We start from the raw sequence: 18,367 nt of genomic DNA on the forward strand, positions 1-18,367 counted from the left end.
TTGACCCCTGTATCATGATCATGAGATGTATTCATATTGTCCTATTCTTGCCAAGATAAATAACAACACATCACAACATTATTTCCACACTAGGCTACTCCAGAAGCCTAGTGGAAGTTTGTGGAAGTTTGGGGCTTTGGGCTAGCAACCTGAACCTTATGCTACAGAAGTGTCCTACGCTAAAGAGAAAATTGCAATGCATAATGGAAAACCACAAGGAGACAGTGCATCCGAAGCTTCTGACCCCCAGACGACCCACCAACAACGCAACATGGAACGTGAGAACTATGTATGCAGGAGGAAAGACAGCAATAACAGCGGAGATGAGGAGGTACAGACAATCTCTCCTTGGCCTGTGTGAAACCAGATGGCTCCAGTCAGGACAGGTCAAGTTAACAACGCAACACAACATAACATCACTGCACAGCACTACAGGACTGAATAAAGAACTGGATATACTATTCATTACTAAAAGCACACGCACGCACGCACGCACGCACGCAGGGCTGTTTATACAAGGCTGTTTTTAACAAGTTTATACATTTTTAGCTCACGATTTTTGTAACCCACCACCAAGTGTCAATTGTCAAATGTAATCCTGTGCACTACACTCCCTCTGCCAACGTGGGGAGAGCAACAGACTGATCTCATGCTTCCTTCAATGCATGAGGAGTCCAAGCCGCTTCTATTCACCTGACAGGGGGAGTTTCCCCGGTTGGATGTAGCACGTGTGGAACACGTTATTCCAACCAGTTCCTTTCCCCTCCATCAGGCGCCGTGGCTGGCCAGGGGGAGGCACTAAAGAGAACAGGATTACTGCATGTTTTTTGTGAGGGTACCTATGGGGACACGGGGAGAATATACAAACTCCACACAGAAAGGCCCTTTTGCCAACCCCACCTAGGGTATGGGCACTGATGACGCAGAGGAGAGAACACGCCCCAAGCGCCCACAGCGTTCCCAGCTGAAATCGAACCCAGAAACTCCTACCTGTGAGGCGACAGCGCTACCGATTGCGCCACTGTGTCCCCGAGAGAACTAGTTTAAACAGCATTTAGGAAGCGAGCCAACCCACAATCACCAATATTTAACAAGTGACTTTACAGAAAAACAAAGCCCACAGTTGCTCATAATAAGCATATGACAACACTGTCCATGACAATCCTGCCAGTAAATTTAGAGACAATAGAACACAGATCAGTTAACCTATGGGTCAGTTAACCTGGATTAAGGTGTTTGACTGAGCGACCTATGGCCTGCAGCTGTCCAGGCTAAAAAACATGATCTACCTAGGGTAGTAGAGTAGAACGATGTTCAGACAAGCATAACACCCCCCTACCCCCACCTGTCTGACTGTTACATTACCCTGAACTACATGAGCTACACTTCTGAGTCGGGGGATGCAGAGGTGTTCCAAGGTGAGCTCAGCGTGGAGATAGAATCCCCCCATTTCATCTGCCCCGTGGTCTCTTTCGAGCTGGACATGGGTGGAAAACGTCCTGTAGGCAGGCGCTCATCAGCCAGCAGGAGCGAGGTCAAAACAGTGACCGACATCGTCGGTCGGTCTCGCGAGTAATGACTCTGATGAAGACCGTGTACTGTAGGTCGAAACATTTGTCGTTATTTCTTGTACTAGCACCTAATAAGAAGACTTGAATTGTCCGTGCTGCTCCAGTGTCCCCTCTTAAAATGTCCCTTTTGTTAACCACTTGCACCCCAGCATCCATATAGTAGCCGTCCGTGTGTGACGGACAATTTAACAATATCTCTGCAATAAATCTCTGCAATATGATTATTGTGTGCGTTTTGTTATCGCAATAAATGTTAATAACGATTATCCTCCCATCCCTGGTCCAAACCACTGCAACAAGTCTCTCCAGCATGACTGGGCTTCTTATACGTTCCGCAGTACAGTAACCCTCCTGAGAAAACTACTGTAATGGGCTCTATGCACACAGAATAACTCTTCCTACTTCCAGGCCACTTCCCTGCTTCCTTCACACATATTACCCATTATACTAATTAAGGCTCTGCTCTGTTCCACTTAGTGTAAAATTGTTTCCAAACTTTTACATTTCAAGTACCCCCATAACTCTCAGAGTTACAGACCCGTATGAGGCCATTTGGAACCCACTGGTGTAGCAGAGTGTTTCCAGTGAGCCAACATAGGGAGTAGGGAAGGCGTCCCCAAGTTCTTATCATAATGGTGTGTGTGCATAGAGCCCATTCAGGCTGAGCTCGTATCCACGATCTTGTTCTTTCAGTCATCCCGAACCACATGTCATGACCATACTGAGAGTAGGTATGAAGGTCGACTGGTAGATCGAGAATTGTGCCTTCTCGCTCAGCTCTCTTTTAATCAACAACATGCAGTGCTGTTGCTCCGATTCTCCTACTCTATGAGAGGTATAATAAAGTAATTCCTGCTGTTTGTAGAGTAGAATAGCATTGCCTAGTGTAGCATAAGCATAGCATACGACAGTGCAGCATAGCATAGCGTAGTGTAGTGCACTGGAGGCGACCTAGCTTTTCCTGCCCAGAATTACACCAGTGAGGGGTGGGAGGGGCTGGGAAGGAGCCTGGCGATGGCTGTGTTGTTGAAGGCCAACGGACATGCACTTATGAGAAACAACAGTTGCGTGCATTAGCGCAACATGAGGATAAAGGAAACATTTTCAGTCCAAATGTCCAGTTTGCTAATTCACAACTACTACTATTACTACTTTGGTGTTTGAAACTTAGAATTTCTCTAGATATTATATAAACTGTCACAACAGCCTAAGTACAAATATAATTTATGAAAAGGATACTGCAGTGAAGTCGGACTGAATGACTGAAACGTTTTGTATTTTGTTGTTTTGTAGGCTACTCTCTTGTTGTTTTGTTGTATGTATGGGATTATCTGGCTGGCGCATGCACCTGTTCTGAAAGAGCGCCCCCCCGCCCCTCACTGGTGTAATCGAGGAGGAAACACAGGTTTGCATACTGGAGAGCCCCCTACCTGCAGCCGTCCATCCAGTGTCCTCTGGATGGTGACACAGCCGCTGGGGTGGATGCCATTGGTGGTGATGGCGGTGATGAGGGAGTCAAGCTCCTCCTTCTTCTCCTTCAGCTTTTTCACGAGGCTCTCGATCGCCCGCTTGGCGAAGCCCTCGCTCTCCCCGCCCTGACGGTGAACCAGCAAACTGTGGACTATACTGACGCACGCATCACTGCTGTTTACTGACATGCCTATAGACACACACACACACACACACACACACACACACACACACACACACACACACACACACACACACACACACACACACACACACACACACAAGCACATACACACACAAACAAACACAGAGGTTAGACTATGGACAATACTGATATACGCATCAGCACTGACCTGTATTCTAAACCTAAACCTAACCTAGGCTAACCCAGTATTCTAAACATAACCTAGGCTAACTGACCAGCATTCTAAATCTTAACGTAGATTAACTGACCAGTGATCTAAATCTTCTTAACCCAGATTAACTGTCCAGTGAGTGATCTCAATCTTCTTAACGCAGGTTTACTGACCACTCATGATTTAAATCTTCTTAACCCAGGTTTAACTTACACTACCAGTGTTCTAAAATCTTTAGCCTGTTAAATGACATGACATGACAAATTTAACCTGGGTTGTACAGACCAGTCTTTAAAACACGGTTAACTGACCTATACTTTAGCTCCACCACCAGTAACAAACTGGACGAGTAACTATAACTCTAATGGTAGTAATGAATTGTACTCTACTGTACTCCAATGTATTACTGTACCTTCTAATCTGACTAATCGTTGGCTGTTCCATTTCTGTTCTAGTATCCTCTCCTCCTCTCTAATCTGCTGTCTCTCTGGTCCATTCTACTCTATACTGGACTCTACTTACCGCTCAGTCTGCAGTAGAATGTCAGTAGAGCTCTTTAAACTCTGCTCAGCCCCAGACTGCTCTCTGTTATCAGCCTCCTTCACATCCTGCTGTTCAGACACACAGAGACAGACAGAGAGAGTGAGAGAGAGAGAGAGAGAGAGAGAGAGAGAGAGAGAGAGAGAGAGAGAGAGAGAGAGAGAGAGAGAGAGAGAGAGTGGGAGTGACAGACAGAGAGAGAGACAGTGTTTGTAAGTTGTCTGGGCCAAGGGAGAGCCAATGGCTGTCTGCCATCGGAGCCAACTATGACGCGCGTCTGCCTGTGTGTGTGTGTGTGTGTGTGTGTGTGTATGTGTGTGTGTGTGTGTGCGCGTGTGCGTGTGTGTAGCTGAGAGTGAGAGAGAGAAAGGGACACTGAGTGAGAGTGAAAGAAAGATATAGGTAGAGAAATTAGAGAACTGTAGCAAAAGAGACATTGAAGGAGAGAGAGAGAAGGGAGAGTGAGAGAAATAGCTGGAGATTGAAGGAGAGAGATAGTTTGAGTTTGTGTGTGTGTGTGTGTGTGTGTGTGTGTGTGTGTGTGTGTGTGTGTGTGTGTGTGTGTGTGCGTGTGCGTGTGCGTGGGCTTGCGTACATGCGTGTGTGTGTGTGTGTGTGTGTGTGTGTGTGTGTGCGCGTGTGAGTGCGTGTGTGTGTGTGTGTGTGTATGGCTGTGCTTTGTGGTTGATTGGCAGGCCAGGACAGCTTGTGGTAAACCACCTCGTTAAGACCAAAGCCAAAAATAAAATCTGCTAAATAAACCTTCCTAATCACTGTTAAACAAAACTTCACCATGCATGGACTGTTGTTTGGTCCTAAGACGGGCCATCATTACCTCCACGACCTTTCTCCCTGTGTCACGTTAGCTTTGTTGCACTGTTTTGATAGATGCATAGCCTACATTTGCATAGTAATGTATGATGTATAAAATATTTTGTTATCGTTTTGTCCACAATTCCATGCTGGATCGATGTGGTGCCATTATTATAGGAGAGATAACAGGCACACATTGAACAAAACAACAATTATTTTTACATTCTCTAATTAATAATTGAACTCTTGAGAGTGTAAAATGAAAACAAATGGGTCCATTTGGCTTCATTTTACTTTGCATTTTAATTGTGTATGAAGATAAACTTATAAACATTATTCTTAACGGGTTGTGTGTACAGCTCACAGTCAGGTGATGGGTCAGCTGATAAGGATCAATTTGGTTAGCAATCTCCATCATCAGCTATCAGTATCATCAGTTAGCTGGGGACCACCTAGAACCCCCTCAAGTACCACATTGATTGATTGATTGATTGAAGAATTTATTAACAGTTTGCAGAATTACAGTACATTTCAAGCACAAACTCAATACAAAGGCTGTTAACTGTGAGTGGACGACCCAATTAAGCATTACACTTGTTTCCAACAGGGTCCACCATGTTCAAATCATCAAAACATTTAGAGACGTACAAATAGACACTTCTATAGACAGAACAGGAATTCATCAAAAAAGAATTCATCAAAAAGGAGGTAAAAAGGGAAAAGAAAAATATACAGTGAGGGGAAAAAAGGGGGGGGGCGGGGGGGGGGATTCACGTTCAGCTCCGTTAAATTGTTTGTTTTCCTTGGAGGAGCTGCGTTGGGTCCCCAAGTCGGCTCCGTGGCCGTACCTTGAGTTGGCTGTGTGGCCGTGACCATCTCTTGTGTTGTCCTTGCGTTGGGTCCCCAAGTTGGCTCAGTGGCCATACCTTGAGTTGGCTGTGTGGCCGCGACCGTCTCTTGTGTTGTCATTGCGTTCGTGTTTGAGGGATTCCGATTTTACAGGGGCCAGTTTCGAATTGCAGCCGTCCGTAGGTGCCCTTTGAGAGCGGTTTTGAAAGAGTCAAGGGATTCGCATGTCTTAATGACAGTTGGTAGGGCGTTCCACATTTTAGTGGCATAGGAGCGAAAAGAATTTAGTCCCTTGTTTGTGCCGAATCTGGGTTGTACATGGTTCGTTGCACTCCCTCTGGTGTTGTGGGTGTGGACTTCGTTAACATTAAGGAAGTATCTAGACAGGTACATGGGTATCTTGGTGGTGTATCGAATCTTGTGGACCAGACCCATTGCAAGATGCTGTACTCTGTCGTCGACCCTAAGCCATTCCAGCCTGTCGAAGTGGGCAGGGGTGAGGTGGGTTCGGGGGGCTAGATCAAGTAGGAGCCTGACCAGTTTGTTTTGGGAAGTCTGGAGCCTGGTTTTAAGGGCCTTTGAGGTGCTGTGGTACCAGGAGGTGCATGCATAGTCAAAGAAACCCTGTACAAGGGCTCCTGTTAAGGTCTTCAAGGTGTTTTTGTTGACCAGTGAGGAGATCCTGTAGAGGAATCTTGTTCTATGGTTGACTTTTTTGATTACGTTGGTGGCCATTTTATCACCGGAAAGATTAGCCTCCAGGATGGAACCTAGGTAGGTAATTTCATCTTTACGTGTGATAACATTGTCACCCACTCTAACCAAGAAGCCATTTGCCTTGCTGAGATTACTAATAGAGCCAAAGAGAATGGATTCAGTTTTTCCCAGGTGTAAAGATAGTTTGTTATCAGCGAGCCAGGTGCAGATTCTACCGAGTTCAGAGCTGAGGGCATTTTCAACCTGCAGTTTGTCCCTGTCCGAGACCAGCAGTGCTGAGTCATCTGCGAACAGGAACAAGTTGCAGTCACAGGCTGAAGTCATGTCGTTTACATATATTAGGAACAGTAGAGGCCCTAGTATGCTTCCTTGTGGAACGCCACAGCTCACTGGGAGGGGGGGGGACAGTGTTCCGTTCACTTCCACCATCTGTTCTCTCCCCTCCAGGTAGGATTGCATCCAGCTCACTGATGTGCTATCGAAACCAATTGCTTTTAGCTTGTTAACCAGTATGGAGTGGTTCACGGTGTCAAAAGCCTTTTGGAGGTCCAGCATGACCATGCCGCAGTATTTGCCAGCGTCCACCTCTTGTTTGATGTGGTCGCTCAAATAGAGGAGGCATGTGTCAGTGGAGTGGGATGTTCTGAAGCCAGATTGGAACTCGTACAATAATTTATTAGTGGCAAGATACTTTTCAACCTGTTCATAGACTATTTTTTCCATCACTTTCGAGATGGAACTAAGAATAGAAATAGGGCGGTAGTTGCCGGGGTCTAATTTACTCCCTTTCTTGTGCAAGGGGGTTACTTTGGCCAGTTTGAAATCTTGGGGGACCTGTCCCTGTTTGATGGAGAGGTTTACTATGTGGGTGATGATTGGAGCTATAGAGATGGCTGAGTCTCTGAGAAATTTGGAGGGAATGTTGTCATGTCCTGTGGCCTTGTGGGGTTGGAGGGCACTCAGTTTCTTAATTACCTCATCAGTTGTTACCATAACTAGTTTAAAATCGTCTTTACAAACACCTAGGTTTTTGTAGAAGGTTGTAATGTGCTCTACACCAAAGAGCCCAGAGTGGGAGGGCAGTTTGTTAACCAGAGTTGTTGATATGTTTGTAAAGAAGATATTCAAGTAGTTGGCCACATCAAGGTTGTCAGTGATGAGAGTGTTGTCAGATTTGATGTTTATGTTCGAAAATCTGGTTTTTAGTTTCTGACCATAGCTTAGTTGATTGTTTAGTAGCTTCCAGAGCTCATGAGGATTGTTTTTGTTTTCCTCAGCTTTATCATTAATGAAGTTACTTTTAGCTGATTTGGTCATGGCAGTTACACTGTTTCGTAGTTTGATTCGTTGTGTATTTAGGTTGTTCAAACGAGCTTGGCGAACACTGTCGAAGCGCTTGGCTAGCTTTGACTTGCATTTTAGAACTTCAGAGCATTTTTTGTCTCTGGCTTTCATTGCAGCCAGTATGTCCGAATTCATCCATGGTTCCGAGCGGGTTTTGCCCCTGGTGGTTCTCAAAGGAGCCATGTTGTTCAGTACTGATGTAAATTTGGTTTTGAAGCCAAGCCAAGCTTCTTCGACATGTGTGCTTTTAAGCTCATCGGACCAATCCAGACTCTCCAATACTTGGTTAAAGACCTCACTAGAGTAGGTTTTGAGGTCCCTTGATATGACTGTTTTGTGGCAGCCGGTCTTAAGTTTTTGTATTTTGCGGGTACAGAATATCATAAAATGATCACATGGTCCCTGGACCACTGGTTGAGAACCACTGTTTAGATATGATGATAAATGTACAGTATGCTATATACTTCAAAGCAGCATGGATCTTGCAGGCAGGAGGAGAATGCCTGAGTTATGACGTCATGACATTAATCAACCCAAACAGGACAGGACCACATTAGGAGACGGACCACTGAAGTCAGGTAAAAGTGCAGCATCGCCACAAATTGTTCAAAGTAGGCCTACGTTTGGAATTAAAGTTGATTTCTGGTTTTAACAAGTTTTATCCGTCGAGCTGAACGTGTTTAGTTTGAATTAACGTGACTTGTCACGTTATATTAGGTGTAATTTGATTTTGATGTAATATCAGACGGACGACATTCCAGCATTAGCATTCAGTCACAGGTGGTTAGCTTAACTCGTGCACTTTATGGAGCTAATAATACTAAATGTAACTTGATGATTACTTACTATTAATAATGATTAATGTTGTCGTCCAACTCCCGTGTCTCCAGACCAGCTGTCAGTATTTAGCTTAATTATTTACACTCTCTATCACATATGCTTTGCCAAGGAACAGATAATCTACAGTACAAACTGTAATCACGTCGCACCTGCTGTATCCATCACGTCCTATTGAAGGTATGTATGTGAGCCACACGAATGTCTGTAATGAATGATATGGATTAATGTAGAGATGAATGATATTTATTATTTACACGTCATGTGCTACTGCAGTGCCTATACTGCATGTATACTAGCTCCTTTCGGAACCCTACGTTAAAGTTTCTGACATTTTGATTACTTTATAGGTCCAAAGGAGCTCAACCCGGGGGGTCCGGAGACGGGCTACATGTATACTTGAGGGGGTTTACGCTGCTAAATCATTGATTATTAATCTTCCTCCTAATGCATAGGGTCTATATGGGTGCAACAGGCAATTCACGAATCGATTTAATCAATTGAAAAATAATAATAATCGATGTTTAATCAAATTATAGCCTGTCTAACATTTGGTCCAGAATTCTTGTACATAGGTAATCTCTGACTAAAATACACATTCAAGCCATTAAGGACCACAAGTTGAGAACCATTGGCCTAATAGTAATAATAATTCATATCAATTTGGTGTCTTTGAAATTAACACCTTTGACTGTCACGTGTCTGTGTTGTTGGCTCATATAATCAGATTTGAAGGTACATTGTTAACATTTAGTCGCTATCGAGCAGAAATATTTGTTTTCCTTTTTTCCCCCATAAATTATGAATGCCTTACTTCATCATACAAGAGACTGAGTGTCACAGAACAGTAGTGAAAATGACAATGGGACGTGTTGTGCTTACAAGTAGATTGTCTGTTTTCAGAATGTTTCTAAAATAATATAAAGAATTAAGGTTTTGGACGTACTTGTAAGGTTTCCACCCTACAGCAATGTTTATTCCTATGAGTTTTGTCCCGGTCTCTATAACTTCTGTGACCCTCGGTCACTGCCCACCCAGTGCCGGTGGGCAACAAAGTTGAGCCTTTTGCTCAACTAATTGTTAATTCATTGTTTATTGTTTCATTAAATAGATATTCCACTGTTATTCCAGGTTCTTGGCTTACGTATGGTATGATTCTTGATGATTAGTTTTTATGTATTTGATGTATTACCATGTGGTGTTCTTGCTTACTGTATATCGCTCTGGTAAATGCCTAAATTGTTAATTGAAAACTTGCACAGTATAACTTTTAACAAGTGCATATGGTGGTTGGACATACTGTAACCTCGAATCATGTTGGGTTGTTTGAAGTTGTTTATTGTCGTTCCCCCTCAGTTCACAGTCACACACATGTTCTGGTGTCGATGGAATCATGTTTGTTGGGTTCAAGTGAAAAGCCTGATCATTCCTTTTGATTTCTATTTGACCTGAAAGTTTTATTTCAATGATAATTTAAAGAGTTAATCTGATGTAGTTTATAATATCTGTTAATACTGTAGTAGTGTATAATATCTGTGCCAGTTTAGCTGCGATACTGTATGCTTAAGCATCCTCGATCCTGACAGCGACATTCTGGAGTCGGACAATTTGACACGTAACACCTTTTCAGTCAGATAAATCACGAATAGATTTAACCAATATTTATTATAGAAGGAGAATACAATATGTGCATATAATATTTTATCTTGGCGTTCGGCTCTGCTACATTTTTGCTACATAGGCTCTGGAGCGTATGTGCTCAATGCAGGGCAAAAAAATCCCGAGATTCCTTGCGAAGCCCCACGGAAGCATGAGCGTGCGTCACAGAGCGCATGTTTGGGTCTGTAAGTCCCGGAAAAGACGCGCTGTGATTGGCCAGTAATCACTTGAGTGCCAGCGTGACGTAGCGTGTCTTCCACTCTTCCGGCGTACTTCCTCTCCCAGTGTAAATTCTTCCGCCCTCCCGTCGACACACATCGCTCCAACGAACTGGAGCGGCCAATGAGGCATCTATTCTTTTAATATCTATATTAAATACCCTGCCCAATAGGTCAGCTGACTGCCACATCAGCGAATGACAGGGGGGTCTTGCACACAGACGTAGACGCCTCTTCCGGCTCTGGGGCGCGTGTCAGAATTGAAGGCACAATTTTCCCGAGATTTCCCCGTAACCTAAGTCCCGGAAAAGACGCGCTGTGATTGGCCAGTAGTCACTTGAGTGACAGCGAGAGACATGGAGGAGTCGCATGAGTGACGTCACTTGGGCAGCGACGCAGCGTGCCTTCAGCAAATGCCTTACTTGAATGCCTTCAGCACTTTTAAATAAGAAAGCTGTGGAGAACTGTTGCTTTGTGTTCACTCTTTAATGTTTTCAGTTAGTAATCCCCCCTGGCTCTGATGTTGTATTGTTGTATTAATAACTTTGTTGTTTGTGTTTGTTTCTTGTTTTGTATTGTCAAGACTGTTAGAGATTTTGAGGCATCTATATTTTTTAATATCTATGCTTGCACACACTGAATACACCCACATAGTAATGCAGCATATAAACCCCTTGAGTATATGTATGCACCCTTGAGCACAGCATGAAACCCCTCGAATATATCTGACTGAACTAACTCTGCAAGCTACGTATCATTTGTTGTAACACCAATGTCATCTCATCCCACAGTGTCACTGGGGGAGCCGAGCGAAACAATGGCCCAACCAAAAGATATGATAGTCATCAGAGGTTCTTCGATTGTGACACTAAATGATCGGTGAGACACACACACACACACACACACAGGCAGGATACTTACTCAAGGGCACTTTGAGTTTAGTTTTTAACCCCTTAAGCACCGCATACTTTGAGGTCCCCCAGGCGTCTATACATGGTCACCTCGTTTCCCTCTACACCGAATCTCTTTGCCAAAACCAGCCGCTCTACAAGCTCAAGACAACACAAGCTTGTAGATCTGTTCTTTATGCAGAATGGCCTACTACCCAGAATAGGAATGCTAGACTTCATGTGGTTCAGACTTCAGAGAGAGCATTTCAGTGCGTTTGCACAGTACTAATTAAAGCATACCCAATAAGCTGAGTATATAGCTTAGTCAGTGCATAGAGAAGTTGCTTGGTCACTGGGTCGCATCCCAGCCCACCCAGTGATAAGTGTCCCTGAGCGATACACTTAACGACTAACAGCTGACATGTGCTGTAGGTTCTAGTGTCAGCTGGTGACTGTTAGTACATGTATGTATTTATTTACACTAGTGTTTGTGCTGGCTGTTGACATGTCCTGTAGGCTCATGGATTTAAGTTCTCAGTCGCCACGACTGATTTCAGTCATCTGGATTCCATAGAGGCCAGCATGTCTTCTATGGAAGCATGCCATGCACCGAAAATAGGCTATGTACGCGCTAGCTTACAACACGTCACACACTGCGACATGTTGTAAGCTTGTAGATGGCCAATTTTCGGGGGAACAACCGAGTGGCATTCCGACACACCGCCATTCTGACTACGTGGCTTCCGCGTGTGGTTACTGGTTGGGGTTTGGGACAGGGTTAATGAGCGTGTCGGAATGGCGGTGCATCGGAATAGCGGGCTTCGGAATGCCTGTGTGTAACCTATTTTCAGTTCTTCGTTATTTCTAGATTAAAGAATATTTGAAGTGGTCAAACAAAGCAATAGAATGCATGTTCGATCTTCCAGAAAATCCCAATGATCTCAGATATTTCATGAAAGCAAATAAATTACTATCCTTTTTTGTCAGGGCTGGTCTGGATGACTTTAGCGAAACAATGGCCCAACCAAAAAATATGATAGTCATCAGAGGTTCTTCGTGTGTGACACTAAATGATCGGTGAGACACACACACACACACACACACACACACACACACACACACACACACACACAGGCAGGATACTTACTCACTTTGAGTTTAGTTTTTAACCCCTTAAGCACCGCATACTTTGAGGTCCCCCAGGCGTCTATACATGGTCACCTCGTTTCCCTCTACACCAAATCTCTTTGCCAAAACCAGCCGCTCTACAAGCTCAAAATAACACAAGCTTGTAGATCTGTTCTTTATGCAGAATGGCCAGAATAGCTTCCAAAACATCTTTCTTCTACACATTGTGCTAACTGTTTATGAAACACAGCGGCGAGCGCTAGTGTGTTTTCAGTTGTGAGATTTTATTTTGCTTGAATCCACTGTAGGTTCTCTGAGGTGCTGCAGGTCTACTCACCCATGACCTCTGACCCTGACTGTGAACCGGTCTTCAACATGAACCCTGGACGTTTTGTTCTACCCAGGAAGAAGGTGTGTGCGCGTGCGTGCGCTCAAATCATACTAATTTATAGATATATTTCTGCAGATACCGGTGTATTTGCATCACTACCCAAATTCAGAGGATCCAATGGAGTTAATAGGTTTTGTCAGAAGCACTTTTTTAATACTTTATATTTGTTCAATATTTATAAAACCCTCACACAGACGTAAAGATGTCCAATAGCACTGATTTTATAACTGCACAGTCCTATTATTTATGAAGCACTTTCAATAAAAATACATGCAGCTCAAAGTTATTTTACAGACCGGTCTGAGCTGCAGACTCACCTCTCATCACAGCTCTTCAGACTCCACCTCACACTCTAGCATTGATCATTCCTTGTATCACTTGTTCCCTATTTCAATGTGGCCTGTTTTTGCTTTGATTTGACACTGGTTTTGGCTCTGTGTGAGAATGTGGCACCTCCTACTGGCCAGCCTTAGTATCAACAGACTGACTCGGTGTCTGTTCACATAACACTATCATAACACAGCAACATTATTCAGAAAGAAAATGAAAAACAATTGCACAATTCTGATGAGATATTTACATTAAACAAACATTTACACAGAGATTTGTGGAATGTATGCCTGATGGATACTATACCTTGTAAATGGTGAATTAGATACAATACCTGATGCATAGGCTACACACACCTGGGCTCTCATCCAGTATGCAATCTGCAGTACTTTCCCTCTTATCTGTCTCTTCCAGAGTAGGGCTGTCAATTAATTGTCACACAAAAAAAATTCCTTAATGATTTAAAATGGCGGAAATGGCTGATCTACAAGCTTATAACTTGTGAGCTTGTAGATCTGCTTTTATTGCTTTATGTATGACATTTTGGACATGGACACGATTATTACAAAAATAATTGCTATTATCTCAAATAATTGCTATTATCTCAAATAATTGCGATTGGACGATTATGTAATAATTGTGACTACTCTATTCCAGAGTGTGACACAGCGCCTGGGGAGGACCGGCGTACGGTCCAGGCTGGGCAGGTCAGTGTGCCCTAGACACCGCCGCCCAGTGTGGACCAGACTTGGCCGCTCGGCGTGGTCCAGAGGCCGCCGTCCGGTGTGGACCAGACTGGGCTACCCGGGGGGGTCCAAGTCCTGGTTCAGGCCCTGGCTCCAGCGCTCCTGGCTGAGGGGCCGCGTGTTCTCCCTGGGGGGTCTGTGGTGGAAGGGAGACGGTTATGGCAACTCTACGCACCGCAGTAAGTTTCCATAATGGTGTATGTGTGTACAATCTATTACAGAATAAAGCGGGGGCTCGCAACTCACTTTTGAATGCTCCGGAGATATTTATTAGCAACACAGCAGCAAACAAATATACAACGTTTCGACCGTGAGGTCTTTATCAAGTATGATAAAGACAGGGACCCCTTAGCCGAGAGAAAGAGAGATGAAGCAGGGACACACCCACTACATGTTATATACATTGCAGATTAAACCTTTTCATAGATTTCATATATATCTTCACAGACTTGTTTGACAGCACCAGTCATCGTGTATGTTGAATTCATGTAATGTATATTTTCTGACATTTTAATACTTAGTTAACTTGACCTTCTACATACAAGCTCACAGCCCCTTGCAGCAAGGCGTTGTGAGCTTGTAGATCTGCTATATTTGACTAGTATATAAGTTCCCCTCATGCTAGGATTCAAGTGCCTATCACACAAAGATTTGGAGAGACTTATTGTCGGTATCGGACGAAAACGCAGGAGTCTATCCCCTTTACAGTGCGCTAGAGATAGACCCCTGGGATTGGTTACTTACCGGACGACTTGCCGCCCCCAAGCCATGCGGCTCATACGCTGAGTTGGCACGTTGTGAGCTTGTAATTCTGCTGTGTTCTGAGAATGTTTGCCAATGCCCAGCATAGGGACGCTAGGGTCAATGTGGTTAATTTTACTATAATACTAAAATATTTCCATCCAACTTGATCATTTAAGTTCTTAATTTTTGTTATCACTTTATTTAGACAAGAGATACCAGAGAGTCCAGAAACCATGGGCAGAGAGAACAGAGACAAGACAGGACGCAAAGTTCAACTCGGGTAAGTTCATGAATGCATAGAAGTACTCATTATGCAGAATGTATTATTTCACAAGTGATCAGAATAAAAAAGTAGTGGTTAATGCATGTTTTGTAATAATACAAAGTAGAGTAGAAGTACACCTCAAAGGCACCCCAGTAGAAGGCATGCCAAACACTGGGCAAGTTTGTAAATGTTTTGGGCACAAAGTACAGTACATACAGTACAGTACTACAGTAAGACATAAATCACTGTGGCTTCAATTTATATTTTTTCAAAACCCATGTCTATGTAAAGTGCCTTGGATAAAGGCACTATATAAATGCACTATTTTCCATTTTATAGCACCACCACGAGGAAACATTTTGGGTGAGTAGTGGGTGAGACATTGAAATGTATGGTTTAAAGTGGCCATATGTAACTTTTTTTTGAATGAATAAATTGTCACTTTGTCCAATCTGTATGGTAGAGTATGTTAATCCAATTTACAGTATACAATTGGGGTGGTTGTATTAGACATTGTAGGCCTATTATTATACATTCAGGTGGTGTCAAAGGTCATGTCTCACCTGGACACAGGATCTGATGTAAAATTTGACCTGATGGTCAAGATGTAAATTATCCCCTGAGCAAGCAGGCAGGCTCTATTAGCTCAATGGTAAAATGTCAGCACTTGCATGCACAGGAAACCGGTTTCAAATCCAGTGTAAAAGAGGACAGTTACATAGTGCAGCTTTAAGGCAGAAGAAGAAAAACAATACAATACATCCACAATGTCCCCGTTTTAGGCCCCTAATTTAATGTACCTGCCTCCTCAATGTGTAAACCCAAATTCCATGGAAAATCCAAGTTATTTTGTTTACAGATAGGACTGATTACCTGCCACGTACAGGTATGTCTGGGTTGAACTGTTGGTGAGCTGAGTTAATGATGTTAGTAGTTATTTTGTGTAATGTCATGTGCAGTTGTTAACTTGGTTAGCATTGGCTAATTGCAGCCCTGTTGTGCTTACAGGTGGAGGAGGGGTGAGCTTTGGGACCAAGGTCCCCAGGTGGAAGTCAGAGGTCACCACTAAGGAGGACCTTGACAAAGACATGGAGGACTACATGTCCAGAGACAAGAGACAGCTGGACAGAGAGCTGGACACATACATGTCCATGACAGGAGACAGCTTCTAGGCTCCATTTGATTTGTATTCTCATTCTGTATCCGGAGTCCATTTTTGTTATTGTTTGGAGCAAACAGATACAATGAGACGTTTTAGTACCACTGAGAGGTATTTAAGTATTGAGGTATTGAAGTGTTTTGTGTTGTTGACATTTCACAGTTCGAAAAAACGTTCAGAATTAATTTAATGTATGTTATTTGTTTGATACATTTTACATTTTTATATCTGTTATGTAAACAAAAGGGGACATTTATAATACGGTATATTTGTTAACTTTTTATATCTTTGAGTTTGAATAATATTTTTGTTAATAAAGTTAAAATGGTCATCATTCCTATTCCTTATTTTGTTAGAGGGTGCACTATGCACATGCTTAAAGTCAATGGCACATCGAGTGGCAAAGTAACATGCAAAGTGAGTTTAACATTGTTTAATGCAATCAGATAGGACTTTTATGTTTGGATGCATGGGTTGTCAAGGCCAGAAAGTAGTTTTTACCACTCAGTAGGCATTCCTGCATAACTTCCGGGTTTGATGATGATGTCACGCGCATACCCTCTATAGATAGACACGCAGTGATTACAATGTGAGGCAGGGGAATAATTGTGTGTTTTATTTATAGTTAACATTGAGATTTAACATCACCTTTTAGGAGTGTGACCTGGCTACGAAAGGCAGCAGCAATACACAGTTACAAACAAAACATTTAAATAAAAATGTCTACAGTACGAGTCATTTCATAACTACCGGTAGATAAATTAAAACCATTGACAAACTAATCTGTCTCTTAATAATTCACATTTTTAAGCATTCTGCAATACTGTATATTCCATGCTGAGGGTGCATAACACAAGCCCCGTAACCAATTTCTGTACAGGCATTTAGGACAAAAAGCATACAGCATACGTATCTGTCGGGAAGAAACCCAACTCCAAAATGTTAATTTTTCAGGAGATTTTTTTTTTTTTTTAAAACCTTGATTTTGAGAATAAAGCAATACTGCTTGCTTCATCAAAGTTACTGCCTCATCAAAGTGGTATTGTGACTTTATATATTGTAAATTACTTCCATGAGAGGTGGTGGAGTTAGCTACTTTAGCAGACAGTTTGAGGGTCCAATGGAGTTAAGAGGTTTTGCCCAAAACAATTTTTTACTACTCATTGGTTCAATTTTTTTTAACCAACACACAGACATAAAATGGAGTTGGGTGATTTCCTCCCGACGGCAACGGTATGTAAATAGTAATACAATTTGTTTTGAGATCACACATGTCGAAGCAACTGACAATCAAAAAGTTAGTTGTATGAAATGGCAAGAGGCAATCCCCACTTGACCAGGGATATGGTGCTTCAGGCTTATTGGCTTCAGGCAGTACTACTCAAGTCCTCACTGTCAACTAGTAATGTCTACTCGACAGCAGGGTCTACATTTCTCAATGCGACCCTGGTACTGAACAAACACTATAACAGTGATCACTATGGGTATATAGAGCTATGTAATGCTTATTTGTACAATAAATAAATACACATATAGCTTACAACACTTTTAACATTGTCTTGCTGTCTTTTTCCTGTCCCGTTACTAATTTTTCCTCACTAATGTTCATGTTCATTTTTTCTACTCTGTCTGTCTCATAGGAGGGCTCTGGGCAGTTCAGAAACCCGTCCACCAGTGACATTGTTAGGAAGATTGTTTTTTTAAACAATATTTTTTATATATAGCCTATATGTTTTGTTTTTTATTATCGTGAGAATGATGGCTTCCATTATTCTATTAGCTTGGATTCCCCATTGATGATGTCACTGGTGGACAGGTTTCTGAACTGCCCACAGACCACATCCCTCCCATGAGACACAGACATTTTATCTTGAACATTAGTGAGGACCAATTATATGAAGATAGGTTGAAAAGTGGTGAAGTGGTCCTTTAAGTATGCTGTATGACTGTACTATTCCATCACTGGTCCTTTGCCTTATACACCTCTTGCTTCTTCAGATCAATACTGGCCATGGCCATCCTTCCACCACAGCTCTCTGCTGCCCTCCACTGGTCTGTGTCCATCCTTACTTCACTACACTGAGGAACTGAGCTCAGCTGTGGAATTCTTCCCTCTGCATCTGAGTAGACGTTTTGAGAGAGACATAAGTTACCATTGTGAAGGTAAATTATTAATGAATGCAATATCATTTTCCCCTATTCAAATGAAACTTTAAACAAGATAATGTCACACTGTACCTGTTAAATGTACTCGCCAAACAGTAAATAGTAAAAACAATGCACATCAGAGCCACAATGATGAATTTCACTGTTGCAGAAATACTGACAAATCCCTCATCT

The 18,367-nt window shown here is 42.8% G+C and overlaps 2 protein-coding genes across 10 annotated transcripts in view; one reads left to right on the forward strand and one right to left on the reverse strand.

Moving 5' to 3' along the window:
• LOC306925440 (mothers against decapentaplegic homolog 4-like) overlaps window positions 1–8,643 on the reverse strand; it is a 28,478-nt gene extending 19,835 nt beyond the window's left edge. Inside the window, exons 1-3 of one of the 3 annotated variants that reach the window (XM_079504254.1) lie at window positions 8,507–8,643; window positions 3,920–4,005; window positions 3,002–3,231 (exon numbers count right to left, since the gene is read on the reverse strand). In XM_079504254.1, the coding sequence (XP_079360380.1) occupies window positions 3,002–3,229 (228 nt within the window). In that variant the 5' untranslated portion in view covers window positions 3,230–3,231; window positions 3,920–4,005; window positions 8,507–8,643. The other 2 variants (XM_079504253.1, XM_079504255.1) reach the window with 2 other exon arrangements.
• Window positions 8,155–16,363, forward strand: LOC306925442 (uncharacterized protein). Of its 7 annotated transcripts, none has more exons than XM_079504257.1 (9): window positions 8,155–8,238; window positions 8,610–8,677; window positions 11,166–11,253; window positions 12,252–12,341; window positions 12,701–12,803; window positions 13,771–14,038; window positions 14,809–14,883; window positions 15,208–15,231; window positions 15,877–16,363. In XM_079504257.1, the coding sequence occupies exons 3-9, from the start codon at window positions 11,192–11,194 to the stop codon at window positions 16,038–16,040; spliced, it is 786 nt and encodes a 261-aa protein (XP_079360383.1). In that variant the 5' UTR covers window positions 8,155–8,238; window positions 8,610–8,677; window positions 11,166–11,191; the 3' UTR covers window positions 16,041–16,363. The 7 variants fall into 7 exon arrangements, with proteins under 7 accessions (XP_079360383.1, XP_079360386.1, XP_079360388.1 ...); XM_079504260.1 differs by having other exon boundaries at window positions 8,616–8,677; XM_079504258.1 differs by lacking the exon at window positions 8,155–8,238 and adding an exon at window positions 8,240–8,294.
• Window positions 16,364–18,367: the final 2,004 nt, after the last annotated feature.

The sequence above is a fragment of the Electrona antarctica genome, assembly GCF_951216825.1.
Source record: "Electrona antarctica genome assembly, chromosome: 6".
NCBI lineage: Eukaryota > Metazoa > Chordata > Actinopteri > Myctophiformes > Myctophidae > Electrona > Electrona antarctica.